The following is a 25,657-nucleotide window of genomic DNA, read 5'->3' as shown; positions in this document are numbered from 1 at the left end:
TCAGACGTCGGACCGGCAGCAGCAGCAGCAGCAGGAAAGCTCAGCCCAGAGCAGCAGCAGAAGGAGAGAGAGATCAGAGCAGCAGCAGCAGGAGAGAGAGGACCAGAACTCACCGTCAGCCAGTTGCCTCTCGATGGCCGGACCGTTTGGATCTTTCGTGGTAGGGGGTGAAGACTTCCCAACTCTTCGGAGTTGCCTCACTCCCCGTCCCTCGTCCCACCCGGGACGACGCATCAACAAGATGAGGCGCGCGCCTGCTGCCTTCCGCCGAAAAGCCTCTCGTGGGTCAAGCCGTGGTTGTGAAACAATCAGGACATCCAACTAGCTCGTCGTATTCGCGGCGAGCGCTTCTGAAAGAGTTACGTCGTATCCAATTCCAAACTGTTGAAAGAGTTGCCCTCATCCCACCCGGGACGAGGCAGCGAGCTGCAATAATTTCAATTTAAATTTCAGGAACAAATTTTGGTCTTCGGGGGCGACGGAATGCATAGCTTTCTGAGGCTGCTCTCGCCCCCAACCTCTCTGCCCTCCCCCCATTCTGCTCTTAGCATTCTTGCAGAAATTCATTCAATGCTCTCGTTTACCTTCAAAATCAATAATTATGTATTGATTCATGCCCAGAAATGCTACAAGTTTATTAATCTTTATAACCTTATTGAATATTTCGAAGAATTTCATTTTTTCGAAAGTGTCGAAAGTTAAACAATTTGCTACCCGATTTGATTCTCACCAAACGCACACATCTAAACTTTACGTAGTCTACGCCATTACGGTTATGTCTGTGACATGACTACTTTGACTTTTTTTTGTCATGAATTCCGAGGTAACATACATACCTTCGCATAATGGAAACTTTGGATAATCGAGGCTTTAGATAATCGAGTCTGGACTGTAGTGGGAGTCTGCTAAAAAAACGATAGTTTCATGAAAATTTGAAAAAAAAATGATAAAAAATATTGTAGAACAATGGTACAGTCCAGACTCGATTATCCGAAGCCTCGATTATCCGTAGTTTCGATTATCCGAAGTTTGATTATCCGAAGGTTTGTATGGGACTTCGGATAATCGAATCACGAACAAAAAAATTTTTTTTCGTGTTTTTCATTTTCTTGTTTTTAACATAACATTTGAGTTCTACGACCCCATTTTAGTCAAATTTGAGTTGTTGATTGCCTTTTTAAAAAAAAAGCATCTTTTCAATATTGCATCACCGCCATTTTAACCGCAATCTTGGATTTAAAAATTCTAAATAATTTAAGCGTAGTCATATCTTTGCTCAACAATCAAAAATTAGACAACGAAAAAAAAATTTGTTTCGTGATTCGATTATCCGAAGTTTCGATTATCCGAAGTGAAATTTTTCCGAGGCCTTCGGATAATCGAGTCTGGACTGTATAATATTTGATGCTCAGATTGTACAAGAAATTACCTATAAATAACTGTAATTGTTTATAAAAGAAGTGATATAACAATGTGCTCTCAGCAGTAAATACAGTATACAATGTACGGAACACATAGAGCTACATTGGCTTTGATCGTCCAGTTTTCACAGCGGCGCAATGGCCGTGCGGGTTGGGGCGCGGACTTAGTAAGCTAGATATAACTATCGCCGGTTTGATACTTTTTTGGGATTACAGATATTTTTTTCTAGCGTCTGCCAGATGTAAATTTACACATTATTAGAGGTAAAATTAAAGCTTTTTTCTGACATAAAAGATGTACTCCTTTTTAGATGAAATTTTATCATGATTTTTTTTACTGCGTGAAGGGCCTATTTTCAGCCACCAAAATCCTACTTTCGCCCACCCGAGTAACAATTTTAACGTACCAAACAAATCGAAGAATTAAATTAAAATTTTAATTACTTAATTATTGTCAGAACTAATAGAAAACATGTTGGCAAGCACATATTTATAAGAAAAACTTTAAAACGTGGTGAGTTGGGGCACATGAGTAACAGCTGTTTAAAACGAGAGTAGGACAAAAAATAGGTCCTAGCAAATGCAATTGCATAAACTAACATTCTTTCTGAAAATGCAACTTTAAGTAAAAAAAATAGTTTTTGGAAAGTATCAAAAGTAGTTTGAAACAGTGTCCATCCTCGTCCATCAATGAATCATATTTTCTTAAAGATTACAAAATACTGTGCAATTTTCTATTTTGAACATTTTTGACCAGACCTTTGATTTCTGAGATAAAGTCTTGCATAGAATGAAATTTATGATACATCATGGATTTTTTTTTATGATTCTGAACATATTGATCAAGATTGCCATTTCAAAAAGGCTTTAAGGCTTAGGCACGAAATAATTCAACAAGAATTCATTGTTGACATGAAATAGTTTAATAAAGAAGGGTTAATTTAGTGGCTCATCAGTTTTTCCTAATCTCTTTGAAAATATCGTTATAACTTAAACTTGAAAACGGTTTCAAAATTTTACAAAATTTATTTTTGATTACAATTTATTTTACAGATAATGTTTGTTATGTTTTTATTGGCTGTGTAATTTAAAAAAAAAATCTTGATTTTCTTTCAAAAAACATTTATTGTCCAGTAAAACTGATAAAATGTCATATCAAGGGGAGTAAGGTCTGTCTTATATTGTTTTCTAATGAATAACGGAAAATTTGAAAAGAACGGGTAGCCCAAAGTTTAACAAGACCAGAAATTGACCAGAAAATCCTTGAGAAAATCCCCTCTCAAAATCGTTTGTTCGGAGAAATGTAATCGATGAACACAGTTTAACACAAATAAAAAATACAAAAAATACAAAATTAAAAAATAAAACTGCGAGAAAAGTCCCGTAGGTTTCGGTTGTCGAGAGCCAAGAAACAAAAAATTTCAATAATAATAGTTTCTAAAACTTTTAAATATTTCCATTACTTACAGAGCTTCTCTCAAAAACAAATGTTTTATAATATTTGTCAAATTTTTAATTTTTTTAAAATCTGGCTTTATTTAAATAATTCAAATTCCATCAAAAAATTCACTAAATTGTTGCAGATTTCACTGCAAGAGTGACTCTATTTAGAATCCTTGTGGCGAATTTCAGTATACAGAGAGCTAATAATGATCGATGTAACTGGATTTAATCAGCAACTTTATTGTTCTTTTTTTTTACATTGTTTGGACAATTTTTACCGCCATTTTCGAATTGCTTATTTTACTCACGTTGGATATCATTTGTTAAATTTTGTTCGTCAGACAAAGTGCATTTAAAATAAGTTTTATCTCCATAATGGTGCAGTTTATCAACGTCGCAAAAGTTTTTACAATCATGACCGTCAGCTAGGTTCGGCTCACAAAATATATCCAAATTTTTCCTCTTCTTCTGTAAGTATTCATCAGCAACGAAAAAAGCGTAGCACTCCCGAACCCTTTCTCAAGATGCCAGCATTCCCTACGCAAATGTGACGTAAATAACAATCTGCGAAAGTCAAAGGACAATGATTAGTCTGTATGGTGGCATTAAAGAACAAGGCAACACGATGCACTTCTCGTCAACACGCTGCTCTCGCGTTGATTGATTACAGTGATAATGGGATGGAACATGCAAAAGAGCAGCAAAACAAATTACAGGCCACACTCTCGGACTTGGATTACGGTCCGACGGTGGCCCAGATTGCGGTTGTCACTTGCCACTTGCCACTTTGTGGTATTGTTGTTTTCCCTTTGAACTGACGACATCAACATTGTGATAACGGAACAATTTTTGATGTTATCAAGTTTCGTGTATTTTTGAAGCCGACATCGAAATTAATAGCTTTTTTATTATCACTTTTCTTCCCCCAGATATCGCCAGCAAGTGTTCAGAGTTCCAGCTGGTAACACCTTCTAGTTCCGTTTAGAAAACACACAAAGAAAAACCATGGAGGACGATTCGCTGAAGAAGGACTGGAAGGACTCCAAGGATGGAGGTGCGAACGGGAAGGAAGGTGGAGGTGGTGGCGGCGATGGAGAGATTGTCCTCAAGCCAAAGATGACCCTGGTCAATGGAATCACCGTGATTGTGGGTTCCATCATCGGGTCCGGAATCTTCGTGTCCCCAACCGGAGTGTTGCTCAACACCGGCAGTGTCAACATGTCGCTGATCGTGTGGATCATCTCGGGCCTGTTCTCGATGGTGAGTTGTGAGGGCAATCAATCTTGACGAGAGTGGGTTCCGGGAAATGTGGGGAACAAGTTTTGGCAGAGTGGGACAGAATTCCTTGCATGACGTTAATGGGTCCGTTATTCGTTTTTGGAAGAGGCGAACTTTTTTAAATGCGTTGAACCTGTTTAAGGTACCTACAAGACGGTGGTCGTAAAGAACATGATTGTTTTTGGGAGTTTATTTGCCAAGAGTGACACATTTTATGACAAAAGCAGGGATGTAGCAAAGAGATGCTTTAAATTACAAAACCGAGGGTATTTTTTAACAGATCATTTAAAAGCAAATTATCAAAATCTTGTACAAGGTATTGAGACCTTTTACTGACTTATTTTTTTCTGTTAATTTGCGTGTAGCGTCTAAATTTTCAAAAATGAACTCGATTGGACGAGAAATGGGACATTCCCAAGAAAGCTAATTTTCCATGCGATTCTATAAGGAGAATGTCATACTTTCAGAAAAGCTGAACTGTCTGTCAAATTTATGGGTAATTCTCCGCCAACTCACACAGCAGTTGCCCCGACCCCTCTTCGATTTGCGTGAAACTTTGTCCTAAGGAGTAACATTTGTCCCTGATCACGAATCCGAGGTTAATTTTTTGATATCTCGTGACGGAGGGCGGTACGACCCTTTCAATTTTTGAACATGCGAAAAAAGAGGTGTTTTTCAATAATTTGCAGCCTGAAACGGTGATGAGATAAAATTTGGTGTCAAAGGGGCTTTTATGTAAATTAGACGCCCGATTTGATGGCGTACTCAGAATTCCGAAGAAACGTATTTTTCATCGAAAAAAAAAAACACTAAAAAAGTTTTAAAAATTCTCCCATTTTCCGTTACTCGACTGTAATTTTTTTTGGAACATGCCATTTTATGGGAAATTTAATGTACTTTTCGAATCTACATTGACCCAGAAGGGTCATTTTTTCATTTAGAACAAAAAATTTCATTCAAAAATTTCGTGTTTTTTTCTAACATTGCAGGGTTATTTTTTCGAGTGTAACAATGTTCTACAATGTTGTAGAGCAGACAATTACAAAAATTGTAATATATAGACATAAGGGATTTGCTTGTAAACATCACGAGTTATTGCGATTTTACGAAAAAAAATGCGTATCAGGGACAAATGTTACCCCTTAGGAAAAAGTTTCACGCAAATCGAAGAGGGGTCGGGGCAACTTTTCCCGATTTCGTGTGAATTGGTAGAGAATTACCCTAATAACATTTGACCTTGCAAAGGTTCACAATTTTATTTAAGAGTTATTCCCTCCTTTTCATACATCATTTTTTTATTTTCTTCAACCAACGATTTCTTGTTCTCTATTTGTTCGATTTCCAATGTAAAAATAAATATACATATTAGAGAAATTTTCTTTTCTTTTTTTCTAAAAAAAATATCTGAAAATCATAGAATCAAGACAAACATTTCATAGGGGCGTAATATTGCATATTTTACTCAATGGAAATGTTAGTCTTGATTCCAAAGTTTTGGTATCTTTTATCGAAAGTTGTTTCTTTTTTTTACATTGAAAATTGGACCATTATTAGCTGAGAAATTGGATTCGGAAAACGGGGGGCTGCTTAGGTGAGACTTTGAAAACTTCAATTTTCTTTTTTCTTTTATCTATCCGCTGTAACCAGCTGTCCAAACTTCAATGTTCCTTATACGTTTTTTTTATAAATTTTCTAAACCGTTCGAAAAAATATTTTCGAAAATGGTCACTCATGGGCATTGTTTAAAAGAACAAAAATCTGTAAATTTTTAGATTCTGTTTGACTTTGAAAAAAAAACTAAACTAATGGAAAACTAATGATTGCAAAACAACTGGACTGGACTGGTGCAGTTTTAAAAACTTCTTTCATTCAAAACCATGGCAATTTTCTTTTATTTTATGGACAGAGTTGATGATGATGATAAATTGATTTTGGTTTTCTTCAGATTTGTAGATTGTTTTAAGATGTGAAGTAAAACTTTCTTTTTTTTTTATAATAACGCAGTTTGCTGTTGCGATGTCGAATGTCGGTTTAAAGATATTCCTTTCTGTTCTGACCAAAAAATCAAGGGGCAAACAATAGTTTACTAAAGACCTTAAACATTTCAATGAAAACTCAAGAGCATTAAACTGAAATCTATTTAAAACGCATTCTCCTGCGTTTAGAATCATTTTTAGCATGTTTGGGTTGGCTAAAAATCATTAGAATTTTGGAATATTTTCGGTGTACAGTACCGCAACAAATTTTTTTTGCTTATTTTTTTGTTTTCGTCAAATCTTACATTTTTTGAAAACTAACGATTGCTAAACAACTGAACTAGAGTAAAATGCATGTTAAAACACTTTTTTCATTCAAATGTTTAGACCATGGCTTGTTGTTTCAATTTTTATATTTTTTTTGCTCCCCTCCACCCTTGACTTCAGCCAGAGCCGAGGGACAAAAAAATTGAAAAATATTTACATCGGCCTTATAAGCAAAAGTCATGGCTACTATTTCTTTTAAAATATTCATAAAAATTAATTGTTTATTTAATTTTATTGTCTTATCCAGCGTATTTAAGGGGTTACATACATGTAGAAAATCACAAAATTTTATATTGCAGAATATTTGTTAAATCCACTCATAAGATGATTATTAATCACTCCAGAAAGTTTCATTAAGATATTTCATGATTTAACTGAGTAAGAGACGATTTAAGCTCAAAATCTAAACCTAAACCCCGAGATGATTTACGGGTGCCACGATATCTCGAGATGGGATGAATCAAATTGGCTGAAATTTGAGGTGAAGTCTCTCAAGGTGTATCCCGTGTGCATGACGAAGCCCAATTTTCAAAATTTGCTTTTTAAAAAAATACAAAAATCAAAAACTAACGGTTTTTTATATGAAAAACACAAAAATATTTTTATCTTTTTTTTAAATAAACTTTTTGAAAATCGGGCTTCGTCATGCACACGGAATCGGTTTAACGAGTCTTCATCAAAATTTTGAGCCGATTTGGTCAAGACAGTGTTGAGATATCGTGGCACCCGTTTTTTGAAACTGCTAACTTGAATTTGCTATATCTCGGCAACGATGCAACCAAATATCTTCAAATTTGTTTTGTTAGTAGGTGAAAATGTATATTTTAAAGCCCTGAACAAAGAATTCAAGAAAAGTTGAACTGTGTGCTCATACCAACCTCTGACTTTTTTGCCGATATACATGTATGTAACCCCTTAATGTTTATTCAGCTCAATTGATATTTGAAAATTCAAAAGGAGAAATGTTTTTTCAGACTGAATAATTCATATTATTTCCATAAAGGACTGCTTGTACAACAATATGTAGTTGATTTGAGATGGAAAAATCTGGGATGTTAATTTTATTTGACTTCTCTCTTAGGGTGGCAATATAACCGCCATATCTTTAAATTTTGATGAATATGATGTCATCATGCAATCTGTCGTTGTAAAGGCAATTAAAATGAGCCATCAACGTGAAGATCTGTAAACCCCATCTTAAATTATGGATATTTAAGTTACATTTGATCAGCCTTTTTTGAATAATTCATGTTGGTAAAAATAATGCTTTTCAATACAAAGATAGACATTGTTCAGTAATAACATTCTGACCAACACTGTTTATAACCCCTTAGTGAGGTGTTTTCCTAAAGTGCTAAAACCCCTTTTCCCTCTCTCTCTCCCTCTCTGACTCCCTCACACACACACAGGTCGGCGCGTACTGCTACGCCGAGTTGGGCACGATGATCAAAAAGTCCGGTGCCGATTACGCGTACATCATGGAGACGTTCGGCCCGTTCATGGCGTTCATTCGGCTGTGGATCGAGTGTATGATCGTGCGGCCGTGCTCGCAAGCGATCGTGGCCCTCACGTTCAGCGTGTACGTCCTGAAGCCGTTCTTCCCGGACTGCCAACCGCCGGACGATGCCGCCCGGATGCTGGCCGTCTGCTGTATCTGTAAGTTTCTTTTTTTTTTAATTGTTTGGTTATCCGTAAAATGTTACGACGTTCTTGACAAGGTCAGATACCGTAGAACACCGTCGTAACATTATCCTCGTGAATCAGGAACGACCCCCTAGAAACTCAATCGATCAATGATAGTCTAATTGTCAGCTGCCCCCCGGGGGCTTTTATCTGATAGAAGTCTGGAAGTAGTGCATCGGAAGCAGAAAAAAGTTGCATCATCCGCGGAATGTCGTTGACAGTAGAGTACTGTACGTTGCCATAAGGTGTAGGCGTAGAAATTGCCCAGTTAGTCAGTTACGAGCACCGGTGCAAGTGCAATCACATAATCCAATCCAGCTGCAGCAGCGGCTGACGTCGAGAAATGGTGGGCAATTTTCGTAATAGAATCATCTCAGTTTAGAAGTGGCTATTCTGAGTTCAGTTTTGTCATGCGATGCTCTTTTTGGTACACCCAAAGGGAAAATATATCTCAAAATCTGCAACATTGGATTTGCTGCAGAAAATGTCACATTTTATAACATTTTTTGCAGCAAGCCCGTAGATCATTTTTGCCCGCGTGTAAAAATTTCAGCGATCTGCAGTTCTCACCAACACATATAATGCTAGCCCGTCCCCGAGCAACACTCCAAAGAGAAGCGTATGTTGGTGCTCTTTCACTCACTTTTCATCAAGCGTCCATGGCGCGGTGGTAGCGTGTCGGATCAATAACCAAAAAGTTGGTGGTTCAATCCTCGTTCTGCTTAGTGTTTTTTTTGTGAAATACAACCAAAAAGCCGTCGATAATGTCGATAATTGTCGGTAACGGGCAAAAATGTCATACTCCTATATCGCAAAAAATGCATGAGGACAGATTTCATGCAGATTCTGATATACTTTCATGCCGCCATGCATCACAATCATGCGACTGCCAGTTGGGTGATTCAGTTTTTTTTTTCTCTTTTTGGTATTTATTTTTTTACTTTGTGATGCAATTCGAGTCGATATCTATAAATTCATATTAAATCGTATTGTGACGTCAGTAAACGATCTTTGCGTGACATCAAACTTTTCTAGCTAAAATGTCACGTATACTTCCGCACTGTGAATGTCAGCTAAATGCGTTATCCGCGTGAGTGAGTGTGGCAACGTGGTGGCATGTTGATCTAGAAGACACCGGCAAAACTGAGAAGAAATGGCGCTAAGCATGGGGGGAAGGGGATGAACCATTAGTTAAAAAGACCGGAACCGGAAAGGCAAATAAACATGCGATAACATTTATCGTTATTACCCTGTCTTCGGCTCGTTACGGCTGATTTGTGAGCCGGAAAAGGATTACTTGGTACGTTGAGGCAGTTCCGGATAGAACTTTGTATTGCAGCAAGGGAGTTGTTGCAGTTTTATAGCCAAATGTTGAAAAATGATTTCAAAATACAAATATTACTATCCCAGCAGATACAGATATGTTATCAGTTTCATTGAAAATTTGACGCGTTATCGTTTAATACTGGATTAAATCTTATCTCGATTAACAAAAAATAAGGTCACGAGAATAAGATATCTTGCGTATAAAATGATACAGACTTTACAATACCCACCATGAATAGAAAAAGAAAAATTTTAACAACTTAAAAATTCCATTGAAAAAAAAAACTAGTAAATATTAATTATACTACGATTAAGAACTACAGATTGTCAAGGCAAACAGATTGGACAATGTTTCTGGACACCAAACGTGCTGGACACCAACCGCCCTTTACGCCCAGCAAAACTGACAGTGTTGCAAGCGCAAAACATACGTTGCCAGTGCCGATTTATTTTGCATCGGCCAATCTGTCTCCCTCGACAATCTGTATTAAGAACTGCACTGTGCAGTCTTGCAACATAGAAAGGTATTGAATGATTTAAAATACAAATATTTGCTTAGGTAATGAGTGAAAATTGCCCAGTACACGAAATAAAAAAATATGATGCTATTTTAGATAATGCGAAAGTAAAATTGATTTGGCAATTTAAAATCATGCAACGAAAATGTCACCCGACAGAGTTTGATTCAATCTTCACCAATACTTCTAAATTTATTAACTTTTCACAGGTTTGAAACATGACCAAATTTTCAACGAATTTTTTTACTCGGCAAAGCAATTTTAGTGGACAGTGGACCCCCTTTGCCTAGAAATATTTTTATCGGATTCCCCGGACATTTTTACGTAACATACTAAAAAATGGGAGGAGTTCATTAACAGGAGAGATTTTTTGAAAATAAAATCTGTGTTCTTCGACGCGCCGCGCGCAAAAACCGAAAAATGACGAAATCGGCAAAAAATCAACTTTTTTCACTAAAACTGCGATAACTTTAAAATTTTAAATTTTGATTTTTTGCCGATTTCGTCATGATTTTTTTAGACATTTTTATTTGCTTGACTTCAACTTTATATTCATTTTATTAAAAGTTAATAAACTCAGTTAAACAAACATTTAATTGTATGTTTTTATTTTCAAAAGAAACATTAAAAGTAACCTTAGTAAAGGTCAATTTGACGTTATCAATTCAATTTGCAAACTTACAGGCAAAAATTGGTGAGAAACACAGTGACTATCAAAGTCACCCCGGATTTTGAAATAAAAATTTTCAACGAAACTATTTTTTAAATCACAATTAAATCTTGTGACAAGTCTCGCGGCTGAAAAATATTTTTTCAAAATAAATTGAAATCTTGTCAATGTCATCCCAGTGTACGGTACCCCATTAATCATTTACTCACTTACTCACGCAGTAACTCATTTACTCATTTACTCACTAATTCACTCACTCATTTGCTCACCATCTCACTCAATCATTCATTCATTCACTCATTCAGTAACGCAATCATTCACTCTTTTACTCACTTACTCACTCACCCTTTCAATCAATCAATCACTCACTCAAACAATCACTCATTAACTCACCGACTAACTCACTGCCTACTAACCAACTCACCTCATTAACTCACTGATTTAACGTCATGATTCGAAATCCGGACACTTAGTAGCATCTCATTTTTGTTACAGCTGGCAAAAAATGATGTAATAAGTTGGCAATGTAGGAATATCATCAGGATGTAGTATAAACACTTAGTTTTGAGAGAATGCATACAAAATATGTCTTTTCCAACAATTTTCAGAATTAAAATGACTTGTTGTGCTTTGAATCCCGGACACTGATAAAAGCTGATTTGAAATCCGGACACTTTTGCTTCGAATTCCGGACACTCGATTTTGCTTATGAATCGCTCAAATTTGGACAGAAATGTTAGTGAATGGCATTCTTTAGGTCTCAAGTAAGCTGTTAACATCAAAACAATCGATATTTTATTTAAAAATTTGCTAGAATCTAAGGAAATCCAAACCATAAATTTCTGCTTTGCCTTCCCGGTGCTTCGTACGCATATGAAATATTTCAGTGAAATGTTTCGCATTTTTGGTTAACTTATAATTTTATTTTATTTAATTGTTTTGGCATTAACACACCATTCAATGCTTTAAAAATTAAATGAAAGTTGATGTTAGAATTCATCAAATAACACAGTTTTGACATTCATAATGCGAACTTATATCCAAATAATTGATGAAACAAGATGTGGTGTCCAGGTTTCAAAGCGTCCGGGAATTCAAATCATGACGTTACTCCCTTGACTCACTCACTCACTTCTACAAACTATATCTGCCGTTCCAGTTAATTTTTTTGGACAAAGGGGTTTTTTTATTGTGTAGAACGCAATGTTTGGGCCACTTTATTTCGACTACGACAACCCTACACAGAAAAAAATCCTATGGTAAAATCGCATGCAAAAGCATGCACATCACCTTCGTCAAAAAAGACACTTAATATTACACACTGCATGTACAATTTTTGTAAACACAAAAAAAAGTTGCAACCAACGGGATTTAAACCCAGAATCAACAGTAAGGACTGGCGCCTTGGCACGCTCGGCCATCAGACGGATGAAGAATGGAAAAAAATATATGAGCTAGACATTTCGGACAAGTAGGTTTCGCATACTGATGGGCTACATATTTCAGGGTGTAATATTACATAGAATTTCATAAAATAATGCAAAATTTATATTACACCCAGGCATTTTACACGCAGCTGGATTACTCCTTTTTTAGCTGTGTTATCGTCAAACAAAAAAAAAATACAGGTCTTTTAACTTTGACCAAAGAACTCTCAAGCCAAAATTGAGCCAAATTGGAGCACGTACAGTTTGAAGTCTGTTGGTTCGCTAATTAATGATTTTTTTTTTGTAAAGTTGTAAAGAAGTTTGTCATAACTGTTATATGAGGACCACACCAGTGTGATTCTTCATAAAACTTCGGAGAGAAACTATAAACAATTTAGTTTATGACGCCCCATGATTTAAGAGTGAACAACAAAATGTTTGCATCAAATTGTAATTATAAAGCTGGTTGCAATTTCTCAACAGAAAAAATTAATAAATACATATTCATTAATTGTCATAAAACGGAAAATCTTGTTAATCGCTCATGACAACAAACCAATAGTGAATAAGTAATGAGTAAAAATCCCATTGCAGTCTCATTACTCCTAATCTAAAAATTCCTTCCCATACTAATCGATTCCTTCCCATTTTCGCTTATTTCTCTTCCAGTGGTGCTCACGTTCATCAACTGTTGGGACGTGAAGTGGGCAACGGCCGTCCAGGACGTCTTCACCTACGCCAAACTGTTGGCCCTGTTCGTCATCATCGGCACCGGCGCGTACTTCCTGTTCAAGGGTGAGTCTCAGTACTATCGGCCAGGTGTTACTAGGAGGTTTTGTTTATCCCGTTTCTAGTACTTTATCACCCTTTTTTAAATTCCGTTGCATATCAAATCACTTTTTACTCAACACGCAAGATTTACTAAGTTTTACTAGCACACAACAAGTTGGCAACTCGCGGACAGGTTCTCGCCTCTGATCCCGCTTCCACAGGGAGGTCGATTTTAAGTCGAATCTTTTGCCCAGCTGGCAGGATTGTTTCCACGCGGAGATGCAAATGTCGCCGACGTCGTCGTTGTCGAGAGGGGTTTATTTGCACAGCCCGGCGTGATTTGGTAAACAAATAGATAACGCGCGCGCGGGATTAATTAAATATTTGAAGCCCAGTCAGTGACGCCCTGTCTGATTTATCGCAAGGAACAGGTTTTAGACCGGCCCCCGGTCTGACGGCTGGCTGGTGATTATTGTGCTCTTAACCATGATTGATTTATGTTTGTAGGGTGGAAGTCAACGATCGTTGAAAAGTTGGTCTTTTGGTTGACATGGAATCATTTGACAGAAAAGTTTCGACTAGTTGGAAAAAAAAAACAAAATTATCACAAATCGTTTTTTCCGTTCCTTTAACAATCCATTTTTTCCCCTTTATCACTTCACAAAAGTCCAATCAAGCAAAAGAATGTAAACTAATCGCGAAACAACTTTTCTGTGCCCTTCTCCAGGACACACCGAGCACTTTACGTTCGAGAACACTAAAACCGAGGTCACATCGCTGGCGCTGTCATTCTACTCCGGCCTGTTCGCCTACAACGGATGGTAAGTCCTTTTCTTGGGCTAATTGGCTCCCTTGGGGACAAATCAACCACCCCGCTGGACGCCCCCTGGCGAATGATGTCCGGTGTGGCTTGAAGTGAGATTTTATTTGACTCATTCCACACCCCCACAGGAAGAGCTATCAAATCCTCTTACACGGTTTGTTGACTCTATTTTTTTTCCTAACCTCAAACAGGAACTACTTGAACTTTATCATCGAGGAGCTGAAGGATCCGGTCAAGAATCTGCCGCGTGCCATCGCAATTTCCTGCACCCTCGTCACCGTGGTGTACGTGTTCACCAACGTGTCCTTCTACACGATGCTGTCGCCGGAGGAGGTGCTCGGGTCGGAGGCCGTGGCCGTGACCTACGCGGATCGGGTGTTTGGCATGTTCGCGTGGACCATTCCGGGTGAGTTGGGAGGGATTTCTTTAAAAGTTTAGACAAATTGTATTGTTCATTTCCTTGTTGAAAATGTTTAGTGCCGGGCAAGTTTTTACAAAGCTTATATTTACTTGGGGATATCGTAGAGAATTTCCCTTAACCCCTTGATAAAATCTTGAAAATTACTCAAACATGAAAACTATCTCAAAGGGACATTACTAACTTTCCGTGCAAGCCAATTGATTCACTGAAATCGATCGTAAAGTTAATTCGATTGCTTTTTACAACGCTAAAATGCTGTAAGAAACTTGCCATTCATGTTCCAGCAGCAATCGATAACGTTGACAGTAATTTGTCACCCTTTTACCCGGTGAACTCCGCCGATTAGCCGGACAACAATGCCCCTACTGCTGCTGTACCGCAAAGCCATAATCACGACTTCCCTTTCGCTTTCGTCGTTTTGCAGTTTTCGTGGCCCTGTCGACCTTCGGCGCCGTCAACGGCATCCTGCTGACGTCATCGCGCCTGTTCTACGCCGGCGCCTGCGAGGGCCAAATGCCGGAGATTCTCACCATGATCCAGATCCAGCGGCTCACCCCGACGCCGGCCGTCCTCATCATGGCGCTGCTGTCGATGCTGTACCTCACCTCGTCGGACATCTTTGCGCTGATCAACTACGTCGGATTCGCCACCTGGGTGAGTTGAGATAACCTCAAATTTTGGATTATTAGGGTTGAACTCGGTTCTTCTTCCAACTTTCAGCTGAGTATCGGCGCGGCCGTCCTGTGTCTGCCCTGGCTGCGGTGGAAGCAGCCGAACCTGCCCCGCCCGATCAAGGTGAACATCTTCTTCCCGATCTTCTACCTGCTGGCCACGATCTTCGTCGTGGTTGTCCCGATGATCGCCAGCCCCAAGGAGACCGGCTACGGGTGCCTCATGATCCTTTCCAGTATTCCCGTCTACTTCATCTTTATCGCGTGGAGAAACAAACCAAAGTGGTTCAACCACACCATGGGTAAGTCAGTCCAGCTCTTGTCCCACAAGTCCGACTCCTCAGTTTTTGCGCGCAAATGCCTCTTAGCGTCTTATTGTTTCAACGGATGCCTTATTTTCACGCTGTATCAAAAGTGCCCCAAAAAAATCTCAACCTTAATTGGCAAAAAGCTTCTTTACTTATCCAAACAAAATCACTTTCTTTTGTTTCTTTCTATATACCTTATCGATTACACGTGAACCTGGTGCGTTGTGTGCGTTGCCTTTGTTGCTGTTGCCCCCGCGCGTGTTTATTGTTTGTCACCACAATCCACACACATACAAACACCAACCGGAATGATGATTTTGCAGGCGGATTCACTCAAAGCTTACAAAAGTTGATGATGGTGGTGCGGCCAAAGCAGAAGTAAATCCGCCCAACCTTTTGAGGTCTTTGAAGGGGGCCAAGGCAAGGGGAGGCCCAAAGGTGGAAAAGGTTTTTATCTTCTTGTTTTTTACTTCTACTTTATTAGTATTTTTGTTGAATAATCCTAGTTTTAATTTGATTTTCCGACTAACAGGATGTCTTTTTTTAGTGCATGATATTTCTCTGTCCAGTTTTAACCAAACTTTTTTTTTGTTATGCCTTAACATTATCAGTTTGAGTTCTAATCAAATTTGGAAACATATCATAACAATTCAATTCCAGGTTTGAATTCGACGAGCAGACATCAATAAAACGATAAAACAAGATTTTAAGAAAAATAATATTAGCATTATTAGCAAACCACAAAAAAATGCTGCACTGTACTGTCTGCACACTAACAAAAAAATGCACCATTAAGAGCACTTGCACTAACTTTGTTGTTTGCACAACGCACAGTAACTGTACAATTGTCAAACAATTTATAAATAACACCAAAAATTCCAAGTGGGAAGGGTCTAAACTCCTAAAAAAATGCTACGTAAGACGTTCCATGACCAGATCCAACTCAAATTATAATTTTCCATGCACTTCTTGAAATGTTTGTCTTAAATTTTTTAAATATTTTTTTTCGAAAATTGCAGAACATTCACAAATGTTTAACTTTTTAACATTGAAGATAAGAAAGTGGCTGTTTGGATGAGACTAAAACAACTTCAATTTCCTTATTTATTTTCTTTCAATCTCTTAGGCAATTTTATTGGAAATTTTCTTAACCTTACGAAAAAAATATTTTTCAGGAATGAACAATCATGACCACTATTTTTGAACATCTTAAACTGAAATATTTCAGTTAAAACTAAATTTAGGTCGCATCGATGCCTCTGTGCTCTTCTCTACTAAGCTTGCTGGTTTTCCTTTCTATTCCTATCTAGCATAAGAGAGCACAGAGGCATCGATATCTTGAAATCGGTGCACTTTATCAAAAAATCTGTACAGTACTTTTTCTATTGCAAATATGATTTTACATCAAAAACTAATGTTAAAAAAAATCGGGTGAAATTTCTATTTTTCCAAAAAAAAAAAAAATCAGAAAAATCTTATCTCGGCGGCAACATTTTTGTCCATATTAAAATATGGCTTGAAATTTGCGGGTTTTTGTCCTTCAATTCAATTCAATTCAATTCGGTTTTATTTGTGAATAATCAAGTTACAATGAGTTCATTTAGGTGCACAACAGAGTTTTGGTGTTCCTTTCAGCTGTGTTTAAATCGTTATTCAATCGAAAAATTATTACTTATAACTATGGAATAGACAAGAGTAAGAAAAAGTTTTCAAAAAACTTACAGAAAAGGTTTTTGTCCTTTAAAACGAACCAATGACATAAGATGGCTTCTTTGGTCACAGAAAAAGCTCCCCCCCCCCCCCCCCCCCAAATACAGAAATATCTCAACAACCAAAAGTAGGATCAAAACAATGTACATTTTAGCGAGAATTTCCTGATCTCTCAGATAGTTATTTTTATGGTTTTTCAATGATAAATCAATTGCAAAACTGAATTAAAACAATTTGTATGTCCATGATTAAAAGAATGTATTTTTTTTTTTTGGCATGAAACCATTATTTCTAGAAGGGCTTGCAATCATATTAATGACCTGCAACTTGGCCAAATACTCGAAATTGATAAGAAAATTCGTTCTTAAGATTCCATTTTTTGTTTAGACAGCCTCTAAATTTGTATGGAGAAATAAATGATACAAAATTACTTTTTCGGACTCATGGAATCAATAGACAATGTTTCGTCCAAATTTAAAAAAAATACCATGTTTGGATTTTTATTATTTTTTCGAATAAAATAAATATTTACAAGAAACTTTTAAAATAACTCATAAAGCAAAATAATCTCTTTAAAAACCAAAAAATATAAAAAAAAATCAAAACTTATCACTACTTTTATGCAATATTTTTAATGCATTATATTGGTTTGTTTCCATGGAAATATTTAAAGATACTTTTTAGTTTTATCAATTATGCAATTTAGAAAATAAAATAGCTTGAAGTTCTGGAATATTTATATTTTGCTTTTCATTGCAATGCACTTTCACATCATTTTTTTTTTGTGGTGGCTGAATATAGGGCCATAATTTTGGCCTCCAGTTTTTAAGGTGAAGCCGTTGATCATTTTCGAAGAAAATTGATCATCAGTCTAAAATTCTCTGTATTGAATTCAATTTAAATTTTGTGGTACAATCATTGACGTCCTAGTTGGCAATCATTGAATTATGACGATTTCCATAACTTTACAAGGAATGGGATGATCGTTACCAAAAAGTATCAACACATGTAGGGCACTATTCTAAACAACTTGTAGAAGGAATTTTGTGAAAATATTGATAGCGACGCAAAAATTATATCATTGAACAAAAAATCATGGCAATGATGGAAGTGCACAGCAACCAAGGAAGCTGAAGTCTTCTTATTCCAAAGTTGTCAAACTTATGGACACAATCCTGCAACTATTTGATTGTAAAAATAATTTAACTTTCTTGTAAATTGTTTTGAATACAGTACTTAAGAGGATAAATCAAAAATTAAATCGAATGTTCTGTAAGAAAAATCATGGCACAAAAGCTCTGGTTGATGTGCTCCGTTAACCCTCTACAACCCAACCCCGCCTCTAGACGGGCTTCGATTACAAAAATCGCCAAAAATCAATTTTTCAACCAATTTTTGATCTTCAAAAAGCATTGGAAAGAAGAACTCTTAAAATTTTGGAAAATTTTAGGGTTGGAAGTTTGACTTGTTTTATGTGACTTTGCCAATGTTTTTAAAAATGTAATTTTTTTAGGGGTCAACTTTGGCTGTGTTTTTTACTAACATTTCCTATATTTTAAGTAAAAAGAAGTATGCAGTAATTTTTCTAGTGCCCCAGACTATGCCTCTACGCATTTATTTACAATTTAAATGATGATGGTTCCATTTTATAGCAGAAAATGTGAAAAACATGCAAAAAAATGAAAAAGTTACTGTAAAAACATGAAAAAATTAGATAGGCAAAATGTAATGATAGGAGGAGGTAGAGTAGGCCAAATACTACCAAAAACAAACATAAACTAAACAAGATAAATGCAAATTAAAATACTAAAAATGAAACAAGAAAAACATAAAACAAGAGAAGTAAAGTTTTTCGTAGAACAAAAGTTGCTCAAAATGACCTCCTGAACACGGGAAAAATAAAAATGTTCGAAAAAAAATTTGGGCAGTAGAGGGTTAAGGTGTAGCCATCAATCATTTTCAAAGAAATTTGTTTATCATTCAAAAATGCTCTGTATTCAGTTCAATTTAACGATTTTTTGCTCCAAAATTAATCAGCATATGCCGGTTGTACCCTTAAAGGCCATGAAGTTATATTATTTTGTGAAGCAATTATTGACTTCCAGGTTGACAATCATTGATTATTGATGATTTTCACTACTTTACAGGGAAGAGGAAAATCGTTACCAAAAAGTATCAACACGTGTAGGGTACTATCCTAAACAACTTGTAGTAGGAATTTTGTAAAAATCATGCAACCGAAGCAAAATTTATATCTGCTAACGAAAAATCATGGCAATGATGATAGTCGTCCCCTTAAAAAACGTTTTTATTCAATTTTTATTTTTTGTTTCATAACAAACTCTACGTGGCCTGAACCTTTCGAAAAAAATCAATCAGTATATTTTTTTGTGAACCTCATTACTTAAAATAAATTGTTTTGTTTACAAGCATTGTTATTTTTTAAACAGTGACAGGTTATTTTTGGACGTAAGATTGACACAAAAGAGCTTGTCAGTAAACTTTCATCATCGATTCGATCGTTGAATGCTGACTGAGCTCGCCTGTTATGAACGTCATTACGAAGATACCGCCAGTGAACGCACACGAGGTTGACACGAATGAATGCCGAGCTTGACACTCAAGTAGCCGCGTGACCCGAAGGCCCATGCTCTTTCTCTTTGTTCTTATTTTCTTGCCTGAACAGTGCTGCGTGGCGACAGCAATCATTTGAATGCAGTCATGGGGAAGGTGATAGAGTCAATGAAAACTGCATTTAAGTGGCAAATAATGTATGCATTAATAACTAAATCAAAAGTTACTTTGTGTTGTGCAAAATAAGTTGTAAATCATCTTTTAAATATTTAAAATAATTAAAAGTTTCTAGGAATCCGTGAACTGTTATATTGATTCGAAATACATTCTTATCAAACAATTCTAACCCATTCTTTACCCCCCCTTTCATCCACAGTGGGCCTCACCCGATTCCTGCAGAAGATGCTTCTGGTCGTCGGCAAGGCCAAACCAGCTCAGGTTTAGAGAAAAGAAAAGTAATTCAGAAGTTTAAACTAGATCACCCAACAATCATCAGACGAGCATCGCTCTCCCCCCGCAAGCATGCACATTACTAATCGAAAGCATTCATTAGAAGAAGGAAGAAAAAAACTATTGAACATAACCGAATAGTGCGCATTTACAGCATCAACATGCCAAAATCATTCTCTCAGCGACAACGAGGAAGCTATTTATGATAGTGTTTTTAAACGCAACGCTGTTTTGTTTAAGTGCATTTTGCTAGGATTTTAAAAAAATTCTTTGTATTTTTGTTAATTTTAGACTGTCTGACATTCCACGTGGTAGTATTTGTTAGTGATCCGTAAGCAAGCGATTGTTTTTTTTTTAATAATGTGTACTATTAGATTATTTTCGGCATGAAAAAATATGTTCCTGTTAAATTTTAAATCACTCGTTTTATTATAATTTTTCGCGTGCAACGCACATGTTTAACTCCAGTCTCAGATTAAAATGACATGAAGGTGGAGAATTATTGCAACAGAAACCAATTTAACAAAATTGTAAGGGGACTACTTCAAAAAACAACTTTAGTCATTCCCAATGTTTACTGGTGTTAATTTTTGATGGGATCGTTGAAACGAAGTTGGTTGCATATAGGAGAGAACATATCAGAAAAAATGGAAACAGAATCTCTAATGTATTAATTAGCTCCATATCGAAAGCAAAAGGCATTTGTTTGAACATTAGCCTGTCCCATTTTGAGGTCATGTCGAGGAATTTCAGGTGCTCACTTCTTAAATGATAGATTATGATGTTAGGAACAATGTTTTCTTAGACAAGAAAAAATAATAAAATACTTTCTCGCACCCCCTAGTCAATTTACTAAAAAAAGTCACTTTTTTGAACAAATTTTCTAAAATCGCTTGGAATCAATACAAAAACTGCTTCGATCAGGTGTGTATTATCTTCAAACGATAGGTTTTTGTCCATAGATTAAGATGCACTATCAATATTGGACCAAAATTTAAGTTTTTGGACTCTCCCAGGCGGATTTGTGTCGAAAAAATCGCATTTTTTCGAAACTTTTTTCAGAAATGTTCATTTAATTTAGGGTAGCCTATTTTTCCCAGTGAAACCAATGCATGCAGCTTGTAGGAAATTTCATGGCGAACATTTTTCCTTCTGAGAAAATCCAATTTCGACACTCCAAAGCCGAGATATTTGTGTTTTAGTGAGGAAAAAAGAGGCAATTTTCAAAATTTCTCAAAATTCAGAAGCAAGGCCTACTAATTACACGATGTAGCAAGCATATGTCTCAAAGGTCAGGGTATGCTTTTTTATAGTAATTTTGGCCGCTGAATCCGAATCTGAAATCAAATTTCGTGTAAACAGTGATGTTTTGGAGCTACACCCTTTTGGAATGTTATTTGCGTGTTTAAGAGGCAGTTTTTGTAAATATTGCTCGGTTTGTTCTAGAGGTCGTATCGAGGTGCTCCGATTTGGATGAAACTTTCAGCGTTTGTTTGTCTATACATGAGATGAACTCATGCCAAATATGAGCCTCTACGACAAAGGGAAGTGGGGTAAAGACGGGCATTGAAGTTTGAATTTTCCGAGGATTTCGAATATGCTATGGGACAATAACTAACGTTGTAAAATGTTTGTTCTAGAAAAATCGAAAAACTATGAGGAAAACTGCGATTGGCCAAAAAGTTATTACCGTAGGCTTATAGTCCATGAAATTCCCTAACTTTTGAACTAAAAGAGTATGGGTGTTGCTGACTGTTGCAAAAAGATATTGAGGTTTAAAAAAAACCATTTCTAACAGTAATTTGCAAAAGCTATGAGAAAATGTTAAACCAATCCTGGATGTCTATGGCTCATTCATTTTGAAGTGCTTCAAAAGACCTTTCGAATGCATCAAAGAGAGTTGGAATTGATGAAGTTTTTTTGTGTGTGTCCAATACCCGCTAACCGGTAGCGATATTATGGGAAAGTATAATTTGCATCAGACTTTGTATATGCCGAATGCTGATACAACTTATCTCAGTCCCGGGTATTAGGTGGTGATAGCCCTCACGCTGCTTCCAACGACCCGTTTCAGAATGACAGAGCTCCTTGCGGTCCAATTCCGAGGTCGCTGGGCATTGTTTGGCCCCGCCTAAACATAGAAGCAAGCATCTGAAGGAAACTCGATCTATATTTAGACTTCCAATCCCGTCAGGCAAATCAGGGATCAGCGCGTATTTATTATGATAAGGTAACATGTTTCAACACTACGGATCATTTCACTGCTAGAGTGTAAAACCTTTTGATGGCCGACTGCTTAGCGTCCCAGACCACCAATCCAAAGGCGTGAGTTCGAATCCCACCTGATTCATTTTCGTTTTTGTTCATATTCAAAGTTCAAATTTCTGATTCAAAATTTTAAAGGTACCGACCGGGATTTGATCCCTGAACCTTCTGCTTGTAAGGCAGAAGCCGTAACCATTAAGCCACGGAGCCGGTGAGTTGGAATTGATGAAGTTTTACTAAAATGCGAGCAATTATAAGATTTTTTATGTTTTTTGGACCTCGAACTTCAATGCCCGTTTTACCCCACTTCCCTTTGTCGTAGAGGCTCATATTTGGCATATTTGGTATAGACAAACAAACGCTGAAAGTTTCATCCAAATCGGAGCACCTCGATACGACCTCTAGAACAAACCGAGCAATATTTACAAAAACTGCCTCTTAAACACGCAAATAACATTCCAAAAGGGTGTAGCTCCAAAACATCACTGTTTACACGAAATTTGATTTCAGATTCGGATTCAGCGGCCAAAATTACTATAAAAAAGCATACCCTGACCTTTGAGACATATGCTTGCTACATCGTGTAATTAGTAGGCCTTGCTTCTGAATTTTGAGAAATTTTGAAAATTGCCTCTTTTTTCCTCACTAAAACACAAATATCTCGGCTCTGGAGTGTCGAAATTGGATTTTCTCAGAAGGAAAAATGTTCGCCATGAAATTTCCTACAAGCTGCATGCATTGGTTTCACTGGGAAAAATAGGCTACCCTAAATTAAATGAACATTTCTGAAAAAAGTTTCGAAAAAATGCGATTTTTTCGACACAAATCCGCCTGGGAGAGTCCAAAAACTTAAATTTTGGTCCAATATTGATAGTGCATCTTAATCTATGGACAAAAACCTATCGTTTGAAGATAATACACACCTGATCGAAGCAGTTTTTGTATTGATTCCAAGCGATTTTAGAAAATTTGTTCAAAAAAGTGACTTTTTTTAGTAAATTGACTAGGGGGTGCGAGAAAGTATTTTATTATTTTTTCTTGTCTAAGAAAACATTGTTCCTAACATCATAATCTATCATTTAAGAAGTGAGCACCTGAAATTCCTCGACATGACCTCAAAATGGGACAGGCTATTGAACATGGTTTTATTTGTTATTGAAATCCAGTTATCCTAATCATATTATTCCTCACAATTAAAACTAATAAATTTATTATAAGCAGCGTTCCAGGAAACGGGCTGCTCGCTTTCTAATTCTAAAGCAACGCGTTCAAATTATAAATATGTAATCGAATCAAATTTTAATCGGTAAAAAGCATAACAAATCAAGTGTTTTAAATGTGTTTCATTCGATGTCCCAGATTGGAAAGCGTTAGACTGTTGACGAGTTGAAAGATAAACAATAAAACACCCAAGTATTGCAAAAGCACAGAGAAAAAACGGTAAGGATAAATTGTTGACAATAATATAAAGTTTAGTGTGTAGGCTGAGAGAAAAATCTGAAAGCAAAGCGATACAAGGTTTTTAAACAAAACAATAAGCCACATTTAAGCACTGCATTATACACCCACATGTACCCCTCCCATAATAAGCTCATGTATAAAAAGAAAATAACACAAATGACAAACATTCCACATGTTCAAATTGCCAAAACCGAAACATATTAAATGTGATCATTGCCGTGACCGTGTTAGGTGTAAATAAACTCATGCAACTAAAGTCCTGAAAAAATATACAGAATCACAAAAGTAACAAAAAAGAAAAATCCTTTACCAAGCGCCATTTACCGGGAAAAAAGAAATCCACAAAATAGTCAAATTTTAAGCCACGAAGAGCAGCTTCAGCTTGCGTTAAAGTCTGAACCAGAAGTTAGCTAACAAGCGGCAGGTCGACAGAGAATTTTGCAGTGAGAAGCAGAAGAAAATTGTGTGAGTACACGACACTAGCAAAAGGGCTGAGCTGCATTCAGCTAACGAGAGTGACACTATAGCGTACTAGGAAACAGTAAATATAGAAATGTATTATTGCAAATGGAAGCTATGTCTTTTACTTTAGGTTAAGTTTATATCCCGTGCCGTGAAAAAAATCCCGGGTATTCACGTAAAAAATTATATCCCGTTTCCCGAGTAAATTGTAAATTTATCATAATTTCCCGAAATTCAAGCAGAAGTATAGATTTTCTTATTTTTTATTGGGAAAAATGAACATAATAAAAATTATTAAATTGAAGAATTTAATTTGATTTAATTAAATTCAATTTGATATTCATATTAAATATTCTGCCCTTCGAAAAATTTAATGAAAATTAACCTTCAGATAATAATAATTTTTGAAGTTTTTTATACTGAGAATAATCTTGCTTATTTGGGCAACAAAAATATTGAAATTACGGAATAATAATAAACTTTTTTAGGATTGGGTCCGTAAGTTTGACAATTTCAGCAAAAGATGACAACAACTTCCATGGTTGCAGTGCCCCCTAGAAAGAAGAAAGAATAATTGTTTTTGTTGTTTTTGAAAAGGTCCTTTAAACATATAAAAGACAAAAGCTTATAGGCCTTTAAAAAAAATCTAGAATTGGTGTTCTATCATTTGAGAGTTGATTCAGATTTATTGATTGTATTACGTTTTTGTTTACCATAACCCAACCATACCACAATGGATGAATATTTTAGTTGAAATTAACACGTTTAAACGAAGTCATTTATTAACCTGAAAACCATATCATGTATGAAATCATTAAAAATAAATCGACAAAAAACTATTTCGTATTACAGTCATCCCACATATTCCAAACACCCACAAATTCGGAACACTTATGAGCAATTCTCTACGAAATCGGTCTTTTTTCTTCAATTTTAATTTTTGTATTTTTTAATCCGACTGAAACTTTTTTGGTGCCTTCGGTATGCCCAAAGAAGCCATTTTGCATCATTAGTTTGTCCATATAATTTTCCATACAAATTTGGCAGCTGTCCATACAAAATTGATGTATGAAAATTCAAAATTCTGTATCTTTTGAAGGAATTTTTTGATCGATTTGGTGTCTTCGGCAAAGTTGTAGGTATGGATACGGACTACACTGGAAAAAAATGATACACGGTAAAAAAAATTTGGTGATTTTTTTATTTAACTTTTTATCACTAAAACTTGATTTGCAAAAAAACACTATTTTTATTTTTTTTTTATTTTTTGATATGTTTTAGAGGACATAAAATGCCAACTTTTCAGAAATTTCCAGGTTGTGCAAAAAATCATTGACCGAGTTATGAATTTTTTAATCAATACTGATTTTTTCAAAAAATCGAAATTTTGGAAGAAAAAATTTTTCAACTTCATTTTTCGATGTAAAATTGAATTTGCAATCAAAAAGTACTTTAGTGAAATTTTGATAAAGTGCACCGTTTTCAAGTTATAGCCATTTTTATGTAACTTTTTTGAAAATAGTCGCAGTTTTTCATTTTTAAAAATTAGTGCACATGTTTGCACACTTTTGAAAAAAATATTTTTGAAAAGCTGAGAAAATTCTCTATATTTTGCTTCTTCGGACTTTGTTGATACGACCTTCAGTTGCTGAGATATTGCAATGCAAAGGTT

The 25,657-nt window shown here is 36.1% G+C and overlaps 1 protein-coding gene across 5 annotated transcripts in view; it reads left to right on the top strand.

Moving 5' to 3' along the window:
* The window catches only part of LOC120420713 (Y+L amino acid transporter 2), a 34,695-nt gene extending 10,599 nt beyond the window's left edge, over window positions 1-24,096 (top strand). For 2 of the 5 annotated variants that reach the window (XM_039583810.2, XM_039583808.2), the window contains exons 2-9: window positions 3,794-4,124; window positions 7,855-8,101; window positions 12,739-12,864; window positions 13,568-13,661; window positions 13,855-14,069; window positions 14,509-14,738; window positions 14,805-15,057; window positions 19,724-24,096. In XM_039583810.2, the coding sequence (XP_039439744.1) occupies window positions 3,870-4,124; window positions 7,855-8,101; window positions 12,739-12,864; window positions 13,568-13,661; window positions 13,855-14,069; window positions 14,509-14,738; window positions 14,805-15,057; window positions 19,724-19,791 (1,488 nt within the window). In that variant the 5' untranslated portion in view covers window positions 3,794-3,869 and the 3' untranslated portion in view covers window positions 19,792-24,096. Of the gene's footprint in view, window positions 1-3,173; window positions 3,335-3,793; window positions 4,125-7,854; window positions 8,102-12,738; window positions 12,865-13,567; window positions 13,662-13,854; window positions 14,070-14,508; window positions 14,739-14,804; window positions 15,058-15,386; window positions 15,511-19,723 lie in introns of those variants that run through there. The other 3 variants (XR_005605888.2, XR_005605887.2, XM_039583809.2) reach the window with 3 other exon arrangements.
* Window positions 24,097-25,657: the final 1,561 nt, after the last annotated feature.

This window comes from Culex pipiens, chromosome 1 (assembly GCF_016801865.2).
Source record: "Culex pipiens pallens isolate TS chromosome 1, TS_CPP_V2, whole genome shotgun sequence".
In the NCBI taxonomy this organism is placed as follows: Eukaryota; Metazoa; Arthropoda; class Insecta; order Diptera; family Culicidae; genus Culex; species Culex pipiens.
The sequence above is the reverse complement of the archived record's forward strand: the minus strand, read 5'-3'. Positions and strand labels throughout refer to the sequence as shown.